This window comes from Triturus cristatus, chromosome 7 (assembly GCF_964204655.1).
Source record: "Triturus cristatus chromosome 7, aTriCri1.1, whole genome shotgun sequence".
NCBI lineage: Eukaryota > Metazoa > Chordata > Amphibia > Caudata > Salamandridae > Triturus > Triturus cristatus.
In genome coordinates, this window is record NC_140590.1 from 292,446,935 (window position 1) to 292,471,320 (window position 24,386).

At 43.8% G+C, this 24,386-nt stretch overlaps 1 protein-coding gene across 2 annotated transcripts in view; it reads left to right on the top strand.

The window, feature by feature from the left end:
• The window catches only part of PIH1D1 (PIH1 domain containing 1), a 176,519-nt gene that overhangs the window by 134,918 nt on the left and 17,215 nt on the right, over nucleotides 1-24,386 (top strand). For both annotated transcript variants that reach the window (XM_085616326.1, XM_085616327.1), the window contains exon 10: nucleotides 18,758-18,901. In XM_085616326.1, the coding sequence (XP_085472452.1) occupies nucleotides 18,758-18,901 (144 nt within the window). The remainder of the gene's footprint in view (nucleotides 1-18,757; nucleotides 18,902-24,386) is intronic.

Here is a 24,386-nt window from a genome sequence, read left to right on the forward strand (position 1 = left end):
GTTTTCCTTCCCTTTATGTGATAATTCTCATTAACATATATTTTTTCATCACTTTTTAAAAATTACAATCCATTATTTCACACCAAGTCCGCGCACTTTTAATACTCCCAAAAAGGCCGTCCTTCTTAGCCAAACGCGGCAGCCGTTTTGTGAAGGTTTCTGCTCTAGTCTTCACCGTATGACTAGGCGGAAACACTTCCTACTTAAACCTGCACCCTGGAAAGACTTGCTAATATGCGGTCGCGAGGGAAAGCAGGTTAATAGGGTCGAGAGGATATTATCTCCAAGTAAGTTGATTTCCTTTGTAGGAACGGACCGGGCAGCCAGCGGAAACAACCACAGCGCACCCGCCCCGTCTTTTGCCCCATATCAACGAAGCTTTCAACAACGCTTTGTCCTGCTTTTTTCTTCCGTAGCGTTCGAGACCGAACCTCTCAGAGACCATGAAGCACAATTTTGCTATTTAACCAGTATGTTGTTTTCTCCATATATGTGTTTTTTTCGTCGTCCAGTTGCGGTTCTATAATTTATAGCACATTACTAAATATCACCATAGGAATTACAACAGGCATATAAAACTTGCATCTTTTATGTTTTTGAGTTTCACTAAGATAGCTTGACTTGATATTAGAACATAACTAAAAAAACACCTGTCGTTAGGTCGTCATGTTTTTTATGGGTAATGTTACGTGGTGACTTTTTCGTTTTTTAACTTGTACCAGGCACTGGTTGACGACGTCACAATCATATGTGTCTGGATACGGAGTGTGTATTGTCATCTTAACCTAGCATGGCTAAGCGCGTGAGAGCTTTGAGGATACACACCCACAATGGATGAGTGAATTGTCGCATTGTGGTTTTAAGAATTCACCTACACCACATTGAGTAGGTTGTACGTGATAATGTTGTTTTCTTTTCTATTTACAGGTACTACGTGATCATTGTATCGTATGTATTAACCTCGCTTGCTTAATAGTTGCAGCGCCACCATTTTTCCTCACTTTAGGTCACTTTAGGAGTGGAACACACTGGGCTGGACCCTGTTTGTCCTGAAGAAGAGCACTGGGGAAGCTCGAAACTAGTTGACGTCCACTAGGGACCCCTGACCCGCTGTAGACAGGAACCCTAGAGACCGACCCCGTTTTTAACATATCAACTAGGAGCCAGAATAAAACTATTTCGCCCACTAGTTAGATATTTTTAATTCACCCACTCCACTTACAACACCGCACTCAGAATACGTGCTCATACATAGTGTCGCAAGTCGTAGCACGCCCCAACCCGCAGCGGGTTGGGATGGCCCCTATGATGAAGCATTTCACCGTGGGGAAACCCTGGTGAGTGAGGGGACTCAAGAAAGGACATTTTTCCTTTCTTGACATTTTTTCTGACTCTGACTGAGCGGAATACCTCTTTTCTTCTTTTTTACTAGCTAGGTTCTTTATCCGAGATTTCGGATTTTTGAGGGTTTATGATTGAATTAGGAGGGTGGACCTAGCATATCCCTCTTTCTCCCCCCGTTTTTTGATTTTTTCCAAAGAAGAATTAGCACAAGCTTCTCCAGTTGCCAGGCTTTCTATGAGATTACATGATGAGAGTTTGACCATCTAGTATTTTCCTGGTACATGCACTGTGATAGTGTATTGTCTTAATAGGCGTCCTCTATCCACTAAGGACTACGCAGTTGATGCTTAGTAAGAATTTTAGTATGCCCTTGTGGACAGAAGAGATTTAACTACTAATACCAAAACCCACTGAGGGAGAAATATTAACAAGCATTGGCATAACCAATAGGTCTTGCCTTTGGGACCTTAAAAGTGTTTAGTTATCCAGCACAATATCCTTGGTGCAACAACATCAAGTGTTGCATGGCTAAACACTTCTAATGTCCCAAAGGCAAGACCAATTGGCTATGCCAATGCTTGTTCTAGACTTACAATGATAAATCGCAGCAGCACAGTGGTTTCTCTTTGTGCCATCACCCACATGGGGAGAGACATTGTTTTTACAGTTCCACTTGGATATACTACACGAGACAGCTGCACCCACTAGGGCTGTTTATGGAAGCAAGAGTCTTGGCAACCATTCTGTGGACTACATGCCTTGCGCTAAAATGGGCGGGACTTTGTATTGTAATAAATAGCTTCCGCTACACGCAGCTACTTCTGTCTTCATTCAGCTACTGAAGAAGAGCGATTACTGCTTGAAACGCGTATGGCTATTGCTGACGGTGATGAGAGAAGCTGCAACTGTTGCTGCCTGCAGCTGTGTGACGTCCTCACTGGGGCACCCCAGTTTTTTTTAATATATATATATTATATTTCTGCGTGCAAATTTCTTTATTTTTATTTTAGCAATCGTGCTCAGCCGCCATTACGCACCCATAGAGGCCTTGATCACACACACACACGCGCGGACACACACACACACATATTTTAAAATGTTAACAATAGCTTAAATCGTGAAATAAACGTGGAAATATTAAACAATTTGATAGATATATATATATATATATATATATATATATATATACATATACGCATTTATAATCACATATATATATGACAGCAGTCTACTCTGTGACCTAGAATGTTTCTGTGATTACATTAGATTTTTATTTTGTTTATTGCTTCCTCTTTATCCCTGGCTCAACTTCACGTCACTTAAAATACCGCACAAGCTTGTCTTCAATTAGTTCATTAGTTAATCAAAAGAGTTATTTAAAAAACAAACCTACAATTCAAATGTTATCTTAATTGCACAAAATTTGAATCCACTTTCAAAAGGCACTAACCGATGGGAGTTTAGATGCACAACCATCGTTCACATTACAAATACAAACACTTGCTGATTTTCATCAATGGAACCAGTAATGGTTGCCAGCAGTGATGGCCACTGTAGATACAATGCAGCCACAGACCAGGACCTCATTTGAAGTCCATCACTGTGGCTGAATGTTTTACGTCAAAATTTACTTTATATCTGAAATCAGCATACAGCTGCCATCTAGATATTTAATTTATTGACGAACTGAGCAAGAAGTGAGCATTTCAACAAGAAATATATAATTTGCTAGCATATTGAAGATGCACGTCTACAGTAATTAAAGTTGGTCACTGTCCTTTGTAATCAAATTAAAACTAGTTGTGTGTGTTTATTTGATATGCTTTTGAAAGCAACTATAGTTGACGACGAAGGACACTCTGTGACTTAAAATCTTTGCATAATTATGTTAGATGTTCACTTTATTTATTGCTTCATCGTTAATGCTTAACTTCACACACTGCATAACATCAGCAAAACCCATTGGCAAAGGCAGTAGGTCAAAAATGTATGAGCTATTGGCTTTGCCAATGCTTGCTCTTCAAGTCTAGAGTCTGTATTGCAGAGGTTTTTAGTGATAACATGTGTATTTGTAAAGCGCACGTTCCACCAGAAGGTTATCTTGGTGCTGTATAACATATGTTTATTGTTAGCCTACTCAATGGTACTCATTTTATCAACCTCATAAGGATGAGTGGACCCACCAGAATTTGAACCTCTGACCATGAGGTCAACACAGGCCCCTAAAGTGGACGCATTAGTCCACTGAGCCACCAGACCCAGCAATAGATCCCGAGTACAGTGTACAGTATAAGCAGTTTGTGTAGAATACAGCTAGATGTTTTCAGGCAGGGCACACCGTGAGATCTGAACAATATACTGACCAGGAAGAATTGTATCATTAGGACTACCAGACATACTCTTGCATATACCCATATAAACCTATTTACATTATGGAATATTTGTAGGAATGGGGGGAGAACAAACAAATGGACTGGTCAGGCTGCCCCAGGCAGATATAAAATAGAGACTGACACACCCATTCTAAAAAGGAATGCATAAAGTCTCTTTCCGCTTCTTAAATGGTATGTCTCAGATTTCTGTCTCTTGGTGCCTTCTGTCCACCTGTCTCCCAGTTTCTTGTAAATTTGACAGATGAGGATGTGGTGGCTGTGCTTGGAAGCCCCAGCGGTAGCTAAGTCTGTAAAAAGCATTCAATTCCCCTCCCGCTACAATATGGTCAAACTGTGAGAAAGCTGCACGCTGGTTGGGTTCCTGGTCACAAAGCTAGGCTAAAGAATTCGAATGAAACCTTCTTAGACACAACAGGCTTGCAGGCCAGCTTATTACAATTTCGAGCACCGGTAAGGCCTCATTCTAGGATTTTTATTGAGTATTTAGAGAGGTGGCGGCACAGGAGGACATCCATACCCTTTAGAGGCCGCTCAGACGAGGTCAGTAAAAAGGCTGAGGTTATATACGGGGTTCTCTGGTGTTCTATTGCTATCAAGATCTGTGGTTGCAGAGCTCTCTGGTCTGCTAGACTGGGATGGTCTGGCAGGATAGGGCAGTCCTTTAGATATCCCTGGAGCTTCTAATGGCCCTGCTCAACAGAAGGTGATGCGCACTCTCGGTCACAACACCAACTTAGAGTTCATACCTAAAGTGAACATGCAAAGGCTTGTCGCTCCTCCCATTTAAGGTCAGTGGTCCTTCAAATCACTCAGTCCGAAAGCAGCGACATTATGGTGGTGGCAAAGAACTCTTGGAAGCCATTTTGTGCGCTGCGATGTCAAGATCCTGGGGAATAACGAAAGTGAGAATGGCTGCTGTTCCTATCCACTGCTACCCTGGGAACAGCGAGATGAACACTGAAAAGAATATAAAAGCCAGAACACAGGAGAGAACATACTGTCATATCACCGAAGAAGGCAACAGCTGGAATGAAAAAGAGACCAGAAGCTTAACGCTATTTAGCGGAGCTCCTAAAACACACTCATCGTATTGTTGACAAATAGGCTCCAATAAAGTTCACTTGGCTCATCTCAAAGGACAAGGAAGTCAAACTTAAAATCTTACTCTGCCAGCTCTGCTGGGTGACACAGAAATCAAATGCAATACAGTCAAGAGGTACATGTTAAAGGACTAGTGAAAGTTAGATTTAAAATAGTTTTTAAAAAAGTGGTATCAGTATAATTATATTTTTATATAAAAAAACCAGGGGTTGATCCTAATGATCTCAACAACCTGAGACCTATCTCCAACCTCCCATTCCTTGCAAAAACATTGGAGAAATGCGTTCTCCACCAACTCAACAAACACATTGATGAGTTCAACCTCCTCAACACCTTTCAATCAGGATTCAGGAAAGGCTGCAGCACGGTAACAGCTATGCTCAACATCTCTGACGATATTCACAAGGCTTTAGATGAAGGTGATGCCTGCCTACCCTCATACCCCCAAGAACAAAATATCTAGCAAGTTCATTGACCTAGGGCTGCTCCTGGCGAAACGAGAGGTGACCAGGAACTGGAAGGCACGAGCTGGTCCGACGGGAAGCCGGTGGCACAGCGAACTTTTGAAGTGGGCGGCGGGGGAGAGCACGCTAAGATACCAGCTAGCTTGTAGGCAGGGTAATGAGAAGGCACAGGAGGCAGCACTGGAGTGGGAGACGCTAGTGCAGGCCCTTAGGGATTATTGCGCCCCCAGCGATTCTGAAAGTGAGGAAGCGGCTCGCCCCAAGTCCCGATAGACGATGGCACTTTTCAGCTCTGTCGCTTTCCCCACGGGTCCGTTAGCAGATCCTGTTGAGGTTGTTGTCGTGCGCTGATGGCGGGGTTGGGTGGGTTCTCTTTGGTTTGTAGTGGTTTTGAGGGTGGAGGGTTTTTCTTTCTGGGTTTATAGGCTTGTTTGGAAAAGCAGATGACGGACAGTGGATCATCAGGACCAGCTTCGGCATACCTCTGAGCCCCCCTTGAATTTCGCCGCCCGACCCCAGGGTTGTGGGCTGAAAGGCTGTGTAAGAAACTTACGGCGGGGGGACGGAGGGGTGGGTCTCATTGATCTTGCTTGTTATATAATGCTGGTCGATTATGTAACGATTTTTCTGATTCCTGCAATAAAAATATATTTAAAAAAAAAAAAAAATGAAGGTGATGCCTGCCTACTCCTCCTTATTGACCTATCTGCGGCATTTGACACAGTAAATCATCCAGCGCTTCTAGAGACCTTGGTGAAGCGTTCCAGCATCGATGGCATAGTACTAAAATGGTTCACCTCCTTCCTTCAACACCGCTCGCAACAAATTAAAATCAACTCCTGTCTCTCGAAGCCAAAAAAAGTCACACTTGGGGTCCCACAAGGTTCGATCCTCTCCCCGGCCCTCTTCAATCTTTTCATGGAGCCCCTCACAATCATCTTGAAAAAAGCTGGAGTGAATTACCACCTTTACGCTGATGACACCCAAATCTATTTCAAAATCAAGTCCCCCAGCGACATCCAACACCTCAATGACAATCTAACCGAGATCCAAACTTGTTTCAACGCTAACCACCTAAAGCTCAACCCAGATAAAACAGAACTAATCCTATTCTTTCCAAAAAGCTCCCATCGTCCAATACAAGAGTGGCTCAAGAATCTGGTCGCCCTAAACTGCCCCATCGTCCTATCCGACTCAGTTAAGTCTCTAGGCATCACCCTTGACAAGAACTTATCTTTGGAGGCCCACATCAAAAACTCTGCAAAATGTGCTCTTTTCTCTCTAAAACACCTCAAGAAATTGAAACCTTTTCTTCCCCATGATGACCTCAAGACAGTAGTCCAATCCCTAGTTCTCTCTAAAATTGACTATGGGAACGCCATCCTAACAGGGACTCCAAAAGCTCACCTAGCCCCTCTAAGGGCAATGTTGTCCATGGCCGCTCAGCTCGTATCTGGAGTAAAGAGATTTGATCACATCACTCCAGCTCTCAACTCCCTCAACTGGCTTCCCATGGAAGGGAGGTGTATTTACAAACTGGCCTGCATCACACACAAAACCCTTCACTCTCCGGCCCCTAACTACCTGAACAACAAACTGGTAAGAGCAGGTCAATCCAGAACGCTGAGAAGCTCCAACTCACTCCTTCTTATTCCTCCGAAACTGAAAAAGAAAACCACACAAAAACGATCCGTCTCTGGCAACGCTCCCAGGTTGTGGAACGCTCTCCCTAGAGTCCTCAGGTGCAACCCCTCCTTCTCCTGTTTCAAAAGGGACCTGAAAATCCATCTCCTTAACAAATACTTTCCTGACCAATGTCAACTGACCTAGACTTCAATTTCCGAGTTTACTCCTCTCTCTTGTCATTCAAGGATAGTTGGTGACCGGACTGTGTTAACCACCTTATCTTCCATGCTGTATTTTATTTATCCCTGGTTTTTGCTTCCTTACTGCCTGCCTACTACGTAATGCAATTTCCGTCTGTTTTCTCTTTACAGTATGTATGTAAAGCGCTCTGATACCCACGGGTCAAGCTAGCGCTATATAAAACTTTTAAAATAAAAAATAAAATTATAAAAGGTCAGGAGTGAAAAAAAGAAAACCAACGAAAAAATGCAGATAACTATTTTATAATTATAGGCAATGGACCAATGCTATATTTGAATTCAGTTGGTTCCTATGTTACTCTATGGAGGATATTAGGCAGTCGAGAAACTCTCACTAACCTTACGGGACTTTTTAGTAGGACTTGGATGAGGTGAAAGGAGAAATGAGCAGACTAGTCCATCCTGCAGCTAGACTGCAGCCGGTGCCTTAGTCCAGGGGCAAACTGGCTTAATCACAAGCTAGAACCAAAACAGATCTCATAATCACACATTGATCTGAGGGGGATCATTGGTGAAAACAAGTACGCGCTGATGGAAAATATCCAGATGGTAGAAGGCAACTCTGGAGGCTGAAGCAGGGTATTTACTCACAGACTCTACAATGTAGGCTGCCTTCTGATCTGTTCTATTCATGTTGGTTTGCTAGAGCGTGAGTGAAACTACTGAAAACCGCCCACCGGCTAATGAGTTTTGTTTCTTGATAATTTTACGTGTTGGGTTTCCACAGTTTTAACTATTGATAATAATATACAATGCATTGCATGGAAAAATCCATTTGTATTAATGATGTTCTACTTTGGTACCTTAATTTTTAAACTACTCGACTTACAAAGTGACATGCCAGAAACTGAAAGTAATCCTTTTAGAATGTATCATGTCCACTAACGGCAAGGGTGTCCACTAGGTACAAGAGTCCAGTCCAAGCCATATTTTTAGGATAAACATTAAGTATTTAAATAAGTTCTGTTTATTTACAATGTATATGCACTTGTATTATATTAATGCAAAATCTGGCCTGGAGCTCACCTTATTGGTCCAAAGTTCAACACCCCTGAATGAATGAATTTGCTCATAGCGTTTGCCATGTACAACCTACCTCTGTTCTACCCCCACAGAAAACGTTGCCCATAGTGTAGCTCTTAAAGAAGCTAGGCCGCTTAGAAATCTGACAAATGACCTGTTGCAAGCCATACAAAGGATTGCCTCAGGCATTTTTAGAGCCCTCAGTTTTCCCAACGCTACAAGCACAGATTAGCATGAGTAAAGGTTTTTTTTTGTTTGCATTCTGGGATTTATTTTGTCTTCTTGAACCTATTATAATATCAGGACTACAAAACAGACCTGGCCTTTGCTCAGATAGTGAGTGCCCTGGGAGAAACAAAATTTGGCGCCCCACTTCACTTGTCATCTTTCTGAGTGCATTCGGAAAATAGGATAGACAGGGAGATGGTGGGGGCTAGAGAAAAGAGAAAAACAGACTTCAAAACAATGTTTACTCCAATATTCTTTAAGGTCAGGTTGAATAGAGACTACTGAAGGTTGCTCTTGAGCCCCTCTGAATGCTGGTGTCCTGGGCGTGGGCACTGGTCGCTCATGCTAAAGGCTGGCCCACCCCGACTACAAGTCTCAGAATGCAGGAAAAAAAATGAACAAAGCAAGGTACTGACTCACGGACCGAGAAAGCTTGAGCACTTTGCATTTCCGTTTAATATGTGCACATACACAACACTTTTGCAGAGATTTGGGACACAATCCCCCACCCCCAAGAAGTATTACTGATGAAATGAAGATGGTTGAGGGGGCATGTCTTTCCCACTGCCCTCACACTAATATTTTACTCACAATATAATTTGATTTCGTTGGATCTATTGTGAAGTGGCAATTTGGGATGTAAACAAAATATTATAAAAAGTTATTTTCAAGGCAGGTGTAATGGTCTATCCTTTTAGTCTGTGCCACTTACACCGTGAAACCACAGCAGGATTTCTCTTGAAAGCCTTGCCTCCCAACGCCATCAGAGCGCAATTTTAATCTCCCTTAAGAGGACGTGTAAAGGGCTCAGGTAAAGAGCTAATCCTGCCTCAGACGGCCCCACCGGCCGACCCCCTGGGAAGAGCCCACCCTCGAGAGCTGCCCGAGACGGTAGAAGCCGTGTGCGTGCCACACAGAAAAAAAAACGCACTTCATGTACCTGCCTTTAAGAACAATGTGTGGAATGCAGGGAGCCGGGTGGAGGGCGGGACCTTTACATAGTGAGTGGAATGCACCATTGTGGGAGAAAAACACAACAACAATACCAGAGGAAATGTCAGGGAACTGATTAAGGTCCAAGAAGATATTTTTGAACTTATATTTCACGCGTATTATTAATAAATGTTCCCCCACCTATAAATAACAAGCGCTCGCACTAAAAGTAAATAAAAACAAGCATTGGCCGCGCGGCCGCGAAAGTGAAAGTAATTGCGATGCACTTAATGACCCGTGGCATAGGAAAGACAGATGGCGGCTGCACGCGTGCGTAACTGCAATCTTGAGGCCTGCAAAAGCCTGTGGTAGCACTTTCAAAACCCACTTAGTAAATGCCTCGCAGAGCAGCGCATGCGCTGGCTCAGGCAAGACCTAAAATCTATTATGATTTGCAGCAAGCCAAGACCTTTTTAAGGACTCATGTCCCCCAGAAAATATAGAAAAATTTAAAGGGTTTCTGTGAAGTACGGAATGATTTTTTATGAGCAATCTGAATTAATATTGAGAAATGGTCAGGGGCATATCTTAGTCAATAATGTTAGGGGCGTGTAAGGCTGAGATTTCACAACATTCAATGAGGTGTACCCAACTAAAAAGGATAGGGTGGGCTGAAGCCACAGGAAAATGGTACGTTTTAGGGTTATGGGTGTTAGTTTACAGGTATTTGGAAAAGTAATGCCATCCAGTGTGGGACCACTGTGGGATAGTCTGGATTATGTTGTCCACTTTTGTTGAATATTGCCTCAGAGCAGGGAGGCCTAGGAAAGCAGACTAGCAAAAGCCCATACCTAACATCAGCAGACCAGGCTTAGGATGGGCAACGAAAGCAGGCCTTTTCGTAGCTCAGATTGCATGAAGTATGAATACCTTTATTAAATCTACACTAGCTTCAGACTTATCTCCAGAGCTCTTACTCGTGTTCAGTCATGAACACTCACCCACAAATGAAAGTGACTTGGTTCACATAAAAGAGCCGTATGTTGCATGACAAAACTACAGAAACACAACATATGGAAAAAAACAATACTCTTAGGGAATGAGGAAATGCAAGGTAATGTTAAAATGGAATGTAAACAGGCACTGCATCACTGTTATGGACAACCTCAAGGTTTTCTACAGTCTGTTGAGAATTTGAGCATTGTTTTTGCTTGTAAAGGACATGAATTTAGGACCTGATAGGGATCCCTTTCAAAATTCTGAATTACTACCGTCATGTTTTACCTGGCAGGATCCAACATACTTAAAGCCTTGCTGGTGGTACTGATGTGAAGTGAGTGTCGGGCGGGGAAATGGCAGGGTGACCCTGCCTGCGCATCACACACATCTCTGTAGATCACTCTGCAATCCCAGGCCCAGTCTTAGAGGTGGGCAAGCTATTGAAATCTCAAGGCAGATGCCTGGCTCTGGTTCACGCCAAAGGTCCTCATGGACCATTGAGCCCAAAACTAGCTAAGCTTTCATGTGGCGCCTGCCTGCCTTGATGTAAAATGAGTGAAAGAAATAGCTACCCATCTAGTAACTGAATTGCACAATGTGAAAATATGGGGTCAATTTCAACTTCCCGGCTTGAGAAAATCATGTTATCCTAGGCAAATATTTGATGTCACTAAACCTCTTTTTTCTTCGTTATCACAAATGAGAGTGCGTTCAAGTAGATGAGTTCAAGAAGAGTGGTGTACAAACAACCTCTTATGTTTAAAAGACTGTAATATTTCTCCATGATGGGAATCTATGCCTCATATGGTGGTACACATGACAACTGACTTGCCTCCCAAATCCAGTAGTTGAAGTGTCGTCAGGGAGGGGGGCGGCATGAATATGTATTTCTGAGTTTATGTTTTATAACTCTTACTTTAAATAAATGCCTCTCGATGCAGTGGAATAATTTGAAGTACTAAGGGGAAACAAATCTGCATGTTATGGAAATATTTTTTTTAAAGTGCATTTATCATATTTTTGTATTATGTTTGGTGCACGACTAATGTGCCAAATATTTTCATGTCTCGACTCTGGCATGGGCTTTTAGAGCCAATCCAGAACATTGGCTCATTTCTGTCTCGACTCCCTGTTAATATGTTGGCTGGTTCATATCTACCGAGTCTGTAGCTACAGTGACTTGATGTCACTGTTGCCACTGACAGCTGATCTGATTGACAGTGCAAGGCCAAAACCAACTGAATAATTATTAGAGGGGGTCCCACCCGAGGGGCTCCCTCATCAAGCAGCTCTACTTCCCTGAAGCAACATCCATAGGCACACATGTGACCATCACTCCATGTGCTCTTCAGAGAAGCCAAGAATTGGATGTGCTTGTCATCTAAACATCCATATGACCCACTGATGGCACATTGAGAATCTTGCACTGCCTTCAGCCTCATCTCCAGAGCTCTCAATTGTGTCCGTCAAAAACACCCACCCACAACCTGAGCTCATCTAAATACCTAGAAGTAACTCATTTCACATTACACATTTGTAATGAAGTATGAAGAATGCCGGTTTCAACTCTTTTCACATAAGTTTTATTCATGAGACCAAGAATCCCCCAACCGTCCCGGCCAGGCGTGATTACACAATTCTAACTGCCAAAGCATGGAACGTTCAACATGGCGCATGGAATGCTGTCAATGTTATGGTAGTCTCAGCCTGGCTGAGGCTGCCAGATAATGTATAACAACATTATTCAAGAGTACTATCTTGCATGAAAAAAAACTACTGAAACACATCAGGAAAAAGCAAATACTCCTGGGGAACATAAGATGAAATAAAACATGCAAAGCATAAACGAGGACCAAAATATAAACGGGGACAGCATCCCTGACATGGATTACTATAAGGGTTTTTATAACAGTTTATGTTGCATGTAACTTTAAGGACAGGATCAAAGGGCCTGGTGGGAACTTGCGTAAAAGTCACTTTTTATTTACTGCAACATATGAGACATACAGCCACACTTCAAGTCCTGCCTGAAGTCATAAATAAGATTAAATGATTTGATCTTGTTTAATGTTATGGATGTGTCCAAAACAGATGCAATTGCATGTAGGTGGGAGAAAGTCTGCTGTTGTTGGGAACAACGTGAAGAACAGGACATCTCTGACTGAAGCAGTGTCTTTAGAATTTCCACCTTAGTGCCTTGTGCGTGGTACTACTAGTGTCATCTTGGCAAAGAGCATGTGAATGACAGGCCGGGCCAGTGGCAAAAGGGAAATTACACATCAGTCATGCATTTAGCAGTCTTGCACTAAAAATAAAAACTCTACCTGATTATCACCAGGCTGCCTAGGGCCACAATGACCTGATTCTGAGAAATTATTAAACTCTCACCCCCGAAGATGCACCCCTAGGAATGGTAGGATGGTTCTTACAAGAAATGTGAGATTTATGGTAATGGAGCTAGGTATTGTCAAAAGGAAAATTAGCATTAAGGATCCTTATTGGTGGCCAGGTATGGACAGCGATATTGTGCGTGTTGCAATTTAGATGTGTCTCAGTCATTATTTTGGCTCCATTGTGTCCTGTGAAATGTCCTGTGAGATGTCCAGTGAGGCCCTGAAATACTGTTGGGGAGGCCCTTATGGGTCCCATCCAAAAGGAGAATGATAAAGGGAAATTCCATGTTTTGGTTGACATACTTACTAAGTGGGTAGAAATCAAAGTTCCTAAGAGAGCAGTTTCGTCCATTTTGAAATTTTTGATGAAGAGTTTATCAGGGCAGGGCTAGCGAAGAAGGTTATTTCAGATATAGATCAAGTTAAGTCGACTTGGTGCTGCTTTCTTCAAAAGGAATGGTGTTGTTCAACAAACAACTTTGGCATATCATCCTGCTGGAAACTGCTAAAAAGAGTAATTCAACATGCCTAAGCAGACCATAAGCATTGGGTCATAAAGAGGTACAAGGCCTGCAAAACTTAAAAGTACATTTATAGGACCATTTGGTTGTTCTCCACCTATCCAAATGTTTGGTGATGATAGGGCTATAATTTCAGGTCAGTGGCGAGGGTGATAGAAATGCTGCTTCTGCTTCCAGTAGTATGTGCAGTGAAGGAGTGGTGAATGAAGACAATGTACTGTAAGGAAGTACCAGGAGAAGTAGATAGGGTCACAGGTTGAATGGGTTTTATAATGAAAATCCAATCAGAAGAAATTTGTTCTGATAAAGTTTGTTGAGCCAACGTTGACAACTTTTTTATATCTAGGATGCATCTCACCAGGTTGATGAAACCGATCTTAAAGAAAAAAATCCCATTCTTTAGCCTGATTTCTACCCTTGTTTAAACCCACCACCTTTAATACACTTTATAAAAAAAATTATTATTTTATGGAGGCTCCCCTTTTACTACCCCCAATCCATTTATCCTTGTCTCTTTGCCTTAGTCTGTTTTCATTGCCAGCAGAATCTTTTCTCCACGATTCGCCTACTCTTCTTCGATCGGCCCTTTCTTTGTGCTTATTCACCTCTCTGCAAGTTTTGTTTGTTGAAATGAAGTCATACCAAGGACTTGCGGGAATCTGTTTAACTGCAATTAGCTAAAGTTATTTCCCTCCGAAATTGATGTGGGCACATCATCCTCTTTCTTCTTTCTGTTTTTCTTTTGTCTAAAGATACATTTATCTGTTCCTTAAAAATATTATATTTTCATGGAAAAGGAATCAAGTCTTTTTGACCTTTCTCTAAAACTTATTATGTTTCGTTATTTAGTACTCAGAGTAGATTTCAGGATTTTGTTACTGACTTTTTTTCCAGACAGGCACAAGTTCATCCCTATGTAGAGTAAACTATGTATAGTTACTGTTGGATAGTTTCAAAGATGTTAAATTATTGTTGGTTATATTTAGTTGTTTTATTGTAAGGGGGTACGTTGGTTGGAGCCCTACCTTTCTGCTGACTGGAGCAGTATCTGGGCTGCTATTTCTGGAATAAAATGCATTTGTAAATTCAAATACATACTGTTGGAAAAGGTCCTTTCTGAAGAGTCATCCTCAGACGTTTTGCCTTCCTCCTCCCATTTTTGCTGTATTTGTTTTTGTTGGCTTTAGGACTCTGTGCACTTTACCACTGCTAACCAGTGCTAAAGTGCTTGTGCTCGCTACTCTAAGCATGGTGGAATTGGCTCAACCAATTGACATATTTAATTTACTAATAGGACCTTATTAAATTGCACTACATTTGCTCAGGGCCTGTAACATAAATACTACCAGTGGGTCTGCAGCACTGATTGTGCCACCCAGTTAAGTAGCCCTTTAAACATGTCTCAGGCCTTCCACTGCAGGGCCTATGTGTGCAGTTTGACCTGCTATTTCGACTTGGCAAAATAAATATTTTGCCAGTCCCAAACCTTCCTTTTTAATACATATAAACTGACCCTAAGGTAAGTGCTGGACAACCCAAAGGGCAGGGTGCAATGTATTAAAAAGGTAGGACATGTACTTTTAAGGTTCACATATCCTAGTAGTGAAAAACTCCTTAATTTGTTTTAAACTGCTGCAAGGCCTATCTCTCTTATAAGATAACATTGGAGTTACCCTATTATATTTTTTAATTGTTATTTCCAAAGAGGTAGTGTTAACCCCCTTCAAGTTTGGTGTCTCTGGAATCACAATTTAAAATCCTAACATGGTGAAGTCGAATTTTAAATTGCAATTCTGAAAATGGCAATTTTAGAAAATTGCCATTTTCTTGCCTTAGCCTCAGACACTACAACTTAAGTACATTTCTGAACCTGTGGATACTCTGCCAGGAAGAAGAACTGCTGTGCTGCTGTAGGTCTGCTAGACTGCTACTCTGAAGGAACTGCTGCCTGGCTGCCTGCTTCCCTCTTGCCTCTTGCCTGCTTCTCTCTTGCCTGTGTGAGAAGGACTGGATCTGCATCCCTTGAACCTAAAACCCAGAGTGACTCCTAGGGCTAGTTGGCTGGCCTCCTGATCTGAAGCCTCAGGGACATAACAGGCTTCCAACAACCTTGCACTTGCAGCTGCCAAGTAGTGCCAACCCAGTCCTGGACCTTTGGAAGTGGGCCTAAGGGGCTTGCCTGTGGAACCAACGCATCTCCTCTGCTGAGCGGTACATCTCCGAGCAGACCCGACACATCGCCAATACTGCATGGTTTGGACCCATCTCAAAGACCCGCATCGTCCCTGCAGTTCACAGAACTGATGCCTAACCTCCCAGGCACAGCGCATCCACAGCCCAGGTCCTCGCATATCTCACCAACTTCAGCCTAGACGACGGACTAAGCATCACAGCCTCGCATCTCCTCAGAACCGACCCCTCGCCAGCTGCGCGCCACATCCACAACACTGGACTTCGCATCACAAGTCCCATTGTCAAGATCCTCTTCTACGTGGATCCATGCAACGCTCGGCAACTAGGATTTAGGGTACTTTGTTCAGCAGGCCTAACTGGGTCCCTCTAGCCAGCCAGCACTCCATCGCAGTTGACCTCAACCTGTGACTTTGTTCTCATCAATCAATCAATCATATCACTGGTATAGCGCGCTACTCACCCGGAAGGGTCTCAAGGTGCTTGGGGGAAGGGGGCCGCTACTGCTCGAACAGCCAGGTCTTGAGTTGTCTCCTGAAGGCGAGGTGGTCCTGGGTCAGCGGAAGGTGGATGGGGAGGGAGTTCCATGTCTTGGCCGCCAGGTAGGAGAAGGATCTGCCTCCGGCGGTGGCTCTTCGGATGCATGGTACGGCGGCGAGGGAGAGGCTAGCGGATCGTAGCTGGCGGGTGGGCGTGTGGAAGGTCAGGCGGTCGTTGAGGTACTTGGGGCCCAGGTTGTGGAGAGACTTGTGTGCGTGGGTGAGGAGCCTGAACATGATCCTCTTGTTGACGGGGAGCCAGTGCAGGTTCCTCAGGTGGCCGGAGATGTGGCTGCGTCGAGGGATGTCTAGGATGAGTCGGGCGGAGGCGTTCTGGATGCGTTGTAGGCTTTTCTGTAGCTTGGCTGTGGTTCCGGCGTAGAGGGTGTTTCCGTAGTCCAGCCGGCTGGTGACGAGGGCCTGGGTGACCGTCTTCCTGGTTTCGATCGGGATCCATCGGAAGATCTTGCGGAGCATGCGGAGGGTGTGAAAGCATGAAGAGGAGACGGCGTTGACTTGTCTGGTCATGGAGAGGGAGGAGTCCAGGATGAAGCCCAGGTTGCGTGCGTGGTCTGTCGGCTTGGGGGCGGTGCCCAGGGCAGGGGGCCACCAGGAGTCGTCCCAGGCGGAGGGTGATGGTCCAAGGATGAGGACTTCCGTCTTGTCTGAGTTCAGTTTCAAGCGGCTGTTCTTCATCCACTCGGCGACGTCTTTCATCCCTTCGTGCTGAAGAGTTCCTTGCTGTCGTGGGCGTTGTTGTCCAGTCGATCCTTCAGTGATTTCTTCTTGGTGGTGCGGATGATCTGGTGGTGCTTGCGGGTCGCGTGTTTGAGGGCGGTCATGTTGTCAGTGGTCCGGTCGAGGAGCCAGGCTTTCTCGAGGGTGCGGCAGGTCTTCTTGGAGTCCTTGAGTTCTTCGGTGAACCAGGGGGCCTTCTTGCTTCTGGGTTTGCTGGGGGGTTCTTCAGTGGTGCGAGGTCATCGACGCAGGCGGTCAGCCATTGCGTGAAGTTGCGGGCTGCTTCGTTGGGGTCCGGTGTGCTGGCTGGTGGGTTCTGGCTGAGGGAGGCGGTGAGCTGGTCGGCAGTGATCTTGCTCCAGCTCCTGTGAGGAACCTGTTGTGGGTGGTGGTTTTTCTGAAGCTGAAGTGGACGCAGCTGTGGTCGGTCCAGTGGCGCAACCAGATGTCCACAGTTGGCGCTTTGTACTTTTTGGCATGTAATATCTCCTGTCATACTAAGTTTGCTTGTTCATTACCCTGACTATGATTGTGGTTGCTGCTTGACCAGGGCTTACACCCCAGGCAACAAGTAACTCAATTTCTAACACCTACCACTTCCTGTTCCTAATTTACTTTGTGGGCTTGCATCACCACAAGAACACTGCGCCAATCTCAAAAGCATAGTGTTCAGGAGTGTTTGTTTGTGTCCTAAGGTATTTCATAATCATTGCATCACAGATGCCACTGCAATGATGTTCCAAGGACTCTCACATCTTCTTTCCACCTCTGTATTGACCATACCGCACGTTTAACAAACCTGTGTTGGCCAGAAAACCTTTTCATGTCTTTCTGCGAAGATAAGGAATTCTGTACATCTTCTCATTTCTTATTAGTCACTGTTCAAACTCTGTTATATTCTGTTGGTAGCACCCAGATTACTTTTCAAACCCCCTGTTGATGCCCCAAGTTGCCAAGAAATACACTTGCCTCACACGTGGGCTGCCTCTTATCTCCCACACATGGCAATAATCCAGGATAACATTGGAAGCCAACATTACCAGTATACCAGTGATAAGCTTCTTGCCTCGGAGGAGAGTGCATTTCTACCTGTACATGGACTGTCTGGAGTAGTGTCAAAGTAGTATGCAGAGTCCACTTTAGAAGCAACATTCCTCAAATCCCTTTGGATCCTCAGAAAGGACTTATTTCAGACAGGTATTTCTTAACTCCAGCCAGACAAAATCCTTCCTCCTCAAGGGGGTAATGGTCATCAGCCACTCTGTGGGTAAATTCTTGACCAAACAGACTGTGACAACCAATTTGGTTCTAGAAGCCTCTTGGGCCTTCAGACATTATGCTTACGATGGTGCTCCACAATCCCTGGTATCAGCTAAAAGAAGACCAGTTGAGCTCAATGTAGTATATCTCTGGTTGATTTCAACCTTGGAACAATGGGTCTGTACTTCCATCCACATGGTAGGACAAGTTAGCTGCAGAATATTTAAGTATCTAAACACAATCTTCTTGGTGTTGAAAGCCTTCTACCAGTGCTGAGACCCATGGAGGTGATGATTCAACCGAGTGCACTACAGGTCTTTTGTACATTGGTTAACAAGGCAGGCACTGAAAGTGCTATGTATGACGTTCCCTTGTTTTATGGGTAACAGCACTCGGAGCTCTGTAGTTAAAACAAATAACAAATCAGTTTCCAATCCCATCTCTAATTTTAGGTGGATAAACACAAATTGAGAGTCCCCTTAAAGGCAACTATCCTCCTTTGTCTTCATTTGTGGCATTTACATTTGAGTGTGAGGAAAATGAAGACATGCAGTAGGTTTTGTGACTTCCTCCTAACCACTAGGCTGTCATCATTTTTAAAGACCGTCATTGTAAATAGTGAGTTTGTCCTTCAGTAGGAAAACTTAGTCTGCTTTCTGAACTTGTGTCTGAGCTGTATGAGGAATGTTTTAGAATACTAACACCATTCCAGTACAGTACAAAATGTACCTGTTTATCATTCCAGCCTTCATCCCGTTCATTGGTGTTGGACCTGGGTGAGGACCGGATCGTATTGTGGGGACGCCCTGATCTCTATCACCTTGATGTTTTCATTCCATATAACATTGTCCAGGAAGAGAGTGGAGCCCAATTCAACAAGAGCACCAAGGTAAGCCACAAAACGACTTTTTGCATTTCCATCATAATCCGTGGCGGCTGGCAACTACTGCGAGTGAGGCGGGCTGGAAAATTACATTAAATAAATAAAAAAAATTAAAGTTACTGAAGCCATCCTCCTCTCTCCAGTTCTCTTCTTCTCTGTGACATCAGGGCCCCAGCCAACTCCCCTAACCAATCCTGGCACTTCTCTTACGCTGTTCACCAGCAGGAGAGAAGTGCCAGGATTGAAAGAAGTGCCCTCTGTCGGCTCTCCTGAGGGCACTGAAGAACTGAATTTGCTCCCAACCCTGCTATCTTAAGACAGCTGGGTTGACGAAGTTTGAAGTACGCATGTCTGGCTGGCCGTTGCAAGACCGCTGGCCCAAGGCACATGTGTGCTTTAAACAGTGCACAGGCAGCCCTCTGCCCACCACTCTTCTCTGCTGCCACTCAGCAGGCCCGCCCCATCCTGACACCCTGTTCGGGGCGGGTTGACGAAAAATGAAATGGTAATGAATTGACTTAATTACCATTTTATTTTTCATCTCTGGGGGCATTGCTCCTCCGCTACAATAGAGGATCCGTCCCTGACCATAATGCAAGTACTGTTAATTAACAGCCTTTTCATTTATACCAATGGAGGCCTATAAGTACATTATTCAATCAAGAGGAGCGAGAAGAAAGGGGTTGTGATCCATTCAGCTTCCTTGCGTTAATACTCAAAAATAAAAGGGAAAAGGATCACTTGACCTGATCACTACTGAAATAACCAGGGGTTTCCCTCCGGATGGAGGAAGCATATGACAAAAGAGAAACCCAATGATGATGCTGTCATGTTTGTAAACACATGGCGGAGAACCAAGATATACCGCCTCACGATTTGAGTACGTGAATGAGGGTTTTTATTTATTAACCACATAAATGTTGCAAACCCTGGTTACTCAGATCAAGTGATCCTTTCCCCTTTGATTTTTGGGCCTATAAGTACATCCTTATGTATCCTCATGTTTTCGTCTTCACTAATAAGAGATTTTTGAGGAATTTAGAAAGTTTGCCGACCAAAACAAAGGCAATGAACTCCTTTTTCTTGCTCTCATCTTCTTGTAGACTTTTTCCCAGGATATGCCCACAATGTTCTAGGTTTTAGAAGATAAAACAGGCCTGATTAGAGTGTTTGCATTCAAGCTTCCCACATCTGAACCAAAGATACATAAAGGGCTGATACTGGGTTTAGCATGGATGGTCCTTCTTGTGTGCATTTACCTTAAATCTTCAGAAAAGTGTTCTTTCTCTGTACAGACATTTTAACTCTGGCACACTCTTCCAGCACAAACTTGGATTATTAAAAATCATCCACATTGTGTAAAGCAATAAAGTCCTGGCTAAACCCGAAAACATGATCCTATAGACACAAGCTGCAAAATGCGATGATACACTTAAACAAAGACCTGCCTATTTTGCTCTTGCTTCACATTCACTTTTATGCATCATCATTGCCCAAAGTAAGCTTCTCCACGACTGGAATAGTGGAATGCAGACTCTTGTCTAAGATGCATTTTTTACCTGCATTGGGTGCTTATCTTTAAATTGTTACTGTCTGAGTTTACTCTAAATACTTATCAGGGCAGATGATTAAACGCTTCTGGTAACGGTGAAAATCAGAAAAACTACTGGCTAACTCCAGGGTGAAGGGTGAAAATGCAAGACAATGCATCAGTCCAGATTTCATAGTTTTTCGGTCTTGCCTACCAGGCAGCGCCATCTGTCTGGTTGCAAAAGACCTATTATAAACGTATAGTGGGCTCACATCCCGCCCATTGCATACCATTGGTTGGCTTTATTGTCAATCGCTTTTGCTTGCTTCTTTATCGGCTGCATTTCTCTTTTTTTTATTTGTCCCTCCCGGTAGCGCAGCCTCTTTGCAATCCTTTTGATTGGCTGACTTGTATCTATCTGCTGCCCACACTTAGGAAGCTGTTTTTCTCAGCATTCAATGAGGTTGCACGTGTTCTCTAGTTCTCTCACTCGCGTGCTTCTTTCCCCCTTGAAAAACCCACACCCCACCCCCCATTTCTAAAGTTTACTGAGTGAAACGTATTTAAAAAATAAACCATGCTATTTAGATTGAAGACTTTGAATTCACTGTATAGTTTTGAGATACTATATAATTTTGCTTTTTCTTCAGTATTTTGAAACGTTTTTTACATTTTTTTACATTCTGCTTTACAGGCACATTGCCAAAGCCAACAGCTTGGCACTCACATTATAAAGACAAGATCTACTGCCTTTGCCAATGCTTGATACAATCTTTCTGGCATTACAGACATGTTTAAAATGGGCCTAGAACTATGTTGGCTACTTTTAATATTTTCAGTAACTATAGAGCACAGTCTTTGATCCTGAGGACTGCATTGTACATCAAACATTACCTATCTCAAAAGACAACACTCTGTCCGATTTTCTGCTAAACATTTTGTCTCTCCCATCTGAAAAACGCAGGAAGTAAAGATCACTCCCGAAAGGTTATTTCCCTCTGATTACAATGATCTATTGGAGGAGTCCTGGTTCTAAGGCAAACTAAAACAAAGTCTTGTGCAACTGCCTGCTGGCCCAGTGCCCTGTACTTAATTGGGGGGAAAAGCTCTGAGGCTGCTGTCACGTGTCTCGCTTCTTTAGGGTCCCAACATGGTTGGCACAAGTGGGAACAGGGTATGTGACAACTTACTCCTTCCTATTGTCAACAATGTGCCAGGACCATAGTTCACTGGTTCCTTTGGTCCTTCCCACCATCACATGATTTTAGGGTAAAGGTTGCTTTGACAGATAACGGGGGGGGGGGTCCCATGCTCTTGTGAATGGAGGACAGGGCCAGCTGTGTTCTGTTCTGGGCCTCCTTGGACTACAAAACATTCTGAATGTCTCTTAAGCCGTTGGTGCATGTCTCTACATACGACAAAGCAAGGTACAAGGAGAAAGTGAACAGCATAACATTTAATGCAATATATCACAGCCCATGAGGACCATTGTCATGAGCAAGTAAACCGCACAGTGGAGAAAAAGTTACCTGTTAAACAATCCAGCCTGTAGAAAAAAGTTCATATTTAAAATTTAGATTAATTAATGCCCCTTTGGAAATACACTGCAAATTGAGCTTCTGATGGGTGTATCTAAGCTGTGGATTCCTCACCTTTTGGATTCCCTCACTCGCCTGACTGGATCTGGAAGATTTTCCCAACAATTGCTCCCATCAGACTCTGTGGCGGCCGTATCCCATCCTTGGAAGTTAAGGCATGGAGTCATATATAGGGGCTACCCACCCCTACCCAATGGCATAGTTTTATTTATTTTTTCTTGCGGATTTCAACATGAATCCAGTGTTCCACTCACGAAATTCTGTCACTATTTTACTGACCTGTTTCGTTTCAACAGTGTGCTAGTCTTTATGCCTCCCCCAAAGACCCAAGCCTTCAGTCCTTTCTTCATCTGCAAGAAGCAGACGTCTATTACAGATGCACACAATGTCTGCCTTTCAGGCTCCGACTGGGACAGAGAATCAGCCCAGGCGGCAAAACAAAGTGGCACACATTAGCGAACCGGATTGCTGAATAAGTGCCCCACATTTGCAAATGGGGCTGTTTTGTAACTTTTAAACACATGCTGTATAGGTGTTTTGGAGGGTAGGGAAGTCTGCATGCATTTGTGCTTGCTACAGGCAGTGTCTGTGGTAATGTTGGGGAGCTCAATAGTAAAAACCCGGCCTACCAGACCATCAAACCAGCCCACAAACAGCTAAGCAAAGGATCTGTTAGACTGCCCTTCTGGCACTTCCAGATTGCCCTAAAGACCACTTTAACCCTGCAACCTTTCGTGTCCCAGATCCAAACATGATTCGTCATGTGACAAATGCTCCCTCATGCATTCAAAATCCATCGGGGAGCGAGACGTGAAGCTGTATGCTGCCATACACAAGGACTGATTATGGAAAACAATTGGTCCTTCAAGCATATATAAGTAAGGAAGTGATGAATATGGACCAGAATCAGTGCTATATTAAGTAAAGATGTCCAGCCTGACATACAGATTTACTATTTTAACTGTGATAATTCGAATTCAAACAGAGAATAATAGAGTGTGACACAGTCCTGTATCCTTCGACAAACAAAACATACAGATAATCACATATATGTAGACATTTTTTCAGGCAAAACAAACGAGCTTATCGCCAATGCAAATAATAGGGGCAAGCTTTTAAGAAGTAAACAGTAATGCACTGGTTTTAACATATGAGTTTAACGTGCATGCTGTTTAAAGAGTCAACGACGTTTCGATCTATGACAAGATACATAGATCATCATCAGGACAAGAGTTATAACAAGCCTGAAAACACACTGCCTGTGAAAGGAATTGAGAAAAACGGGGTGGGGGGAGAGACAGTAAGCAAAAACATTGGCATCATTAAAAGAAGTGTGAGAATATTGACACATAGTCTCCTATGGTAGAGATAAACTGTAGGATAGTGTGGTTAAAAAACAAATTGCGGTGAGGGTACATGAGTACACAGAGAACATGTATTAATACTTGTGAAGCACCGCGTTCGGGTGAATGGGAAATTGAAGAGTTCACATGACTAGAAGATCGGTGATGGAAGACCGAGGGAGGATAGAGTGGATCCGTCAGACGACAGGGGAATAGTAGGCAAAGTTCCTGTGCGAAAGGCACAGAGATAGAGTAATTGAAACGTGAAAACCGTTTATTATAGTCCATAGAAAGGGAGCGAGAGGTGCGTGGTAGAGATGTCAGTGAGCTAGCCTTAGTGAGTTTAAAAAGTGAATTAAACCAGATGAGAAGCATGCCTCATGTGTATCGCTCCGCGGAAATTGGAAAGTAGTGTGGTAGGCGGTGAATTCTAGAAGATAGCCAGGTTTCCTGAATGGAGAATTAACATTGTGGTGAGCGGTACACGGGGGTCTGGAAGATCTTATTGGCGCAATGAAAACTCACTGTGATGGCGAGTGCAGGGGAGGAGGGATCCGAGGGTTATGGACTAGGGCTGTGGAAGCTGGAAGGATAAGAGGAATACGTAAGTCAAGGAATCGTGATTAGAGGGAAAGCTCATGCCGGCAATAACTCACCTAGCTATGTAGATGAAAGATAGAACCCATTGCTAAAAAGTAATTAGCCAATTTCGAGGGCGGAATGCGGCGCCGGTGGAAAATTAAATAAATCCAATGGGGCGTCCGTGGCGGTCCTCGGCTACTAGCCAATCACAAGGGAAGCCTAAACAGGGGAGATCAGGGTCAGAGGAATGAAGGAGCGAGTAGCGGGGGTGTATCAGAAGGGGAGGTATGAGCGAGGTCTTACCGTTTGGTGTTCAAGTTCGGAATGAGCAGGATCGCTGGTGGGTGGAGCCCGCAAGGTGGTAGATATGAGGGGGCAGTCTGGAGCACGTGAGCATGCGCGTGGTTAGCCGCTCGGGAAAGCGCATTCAGGGTTAC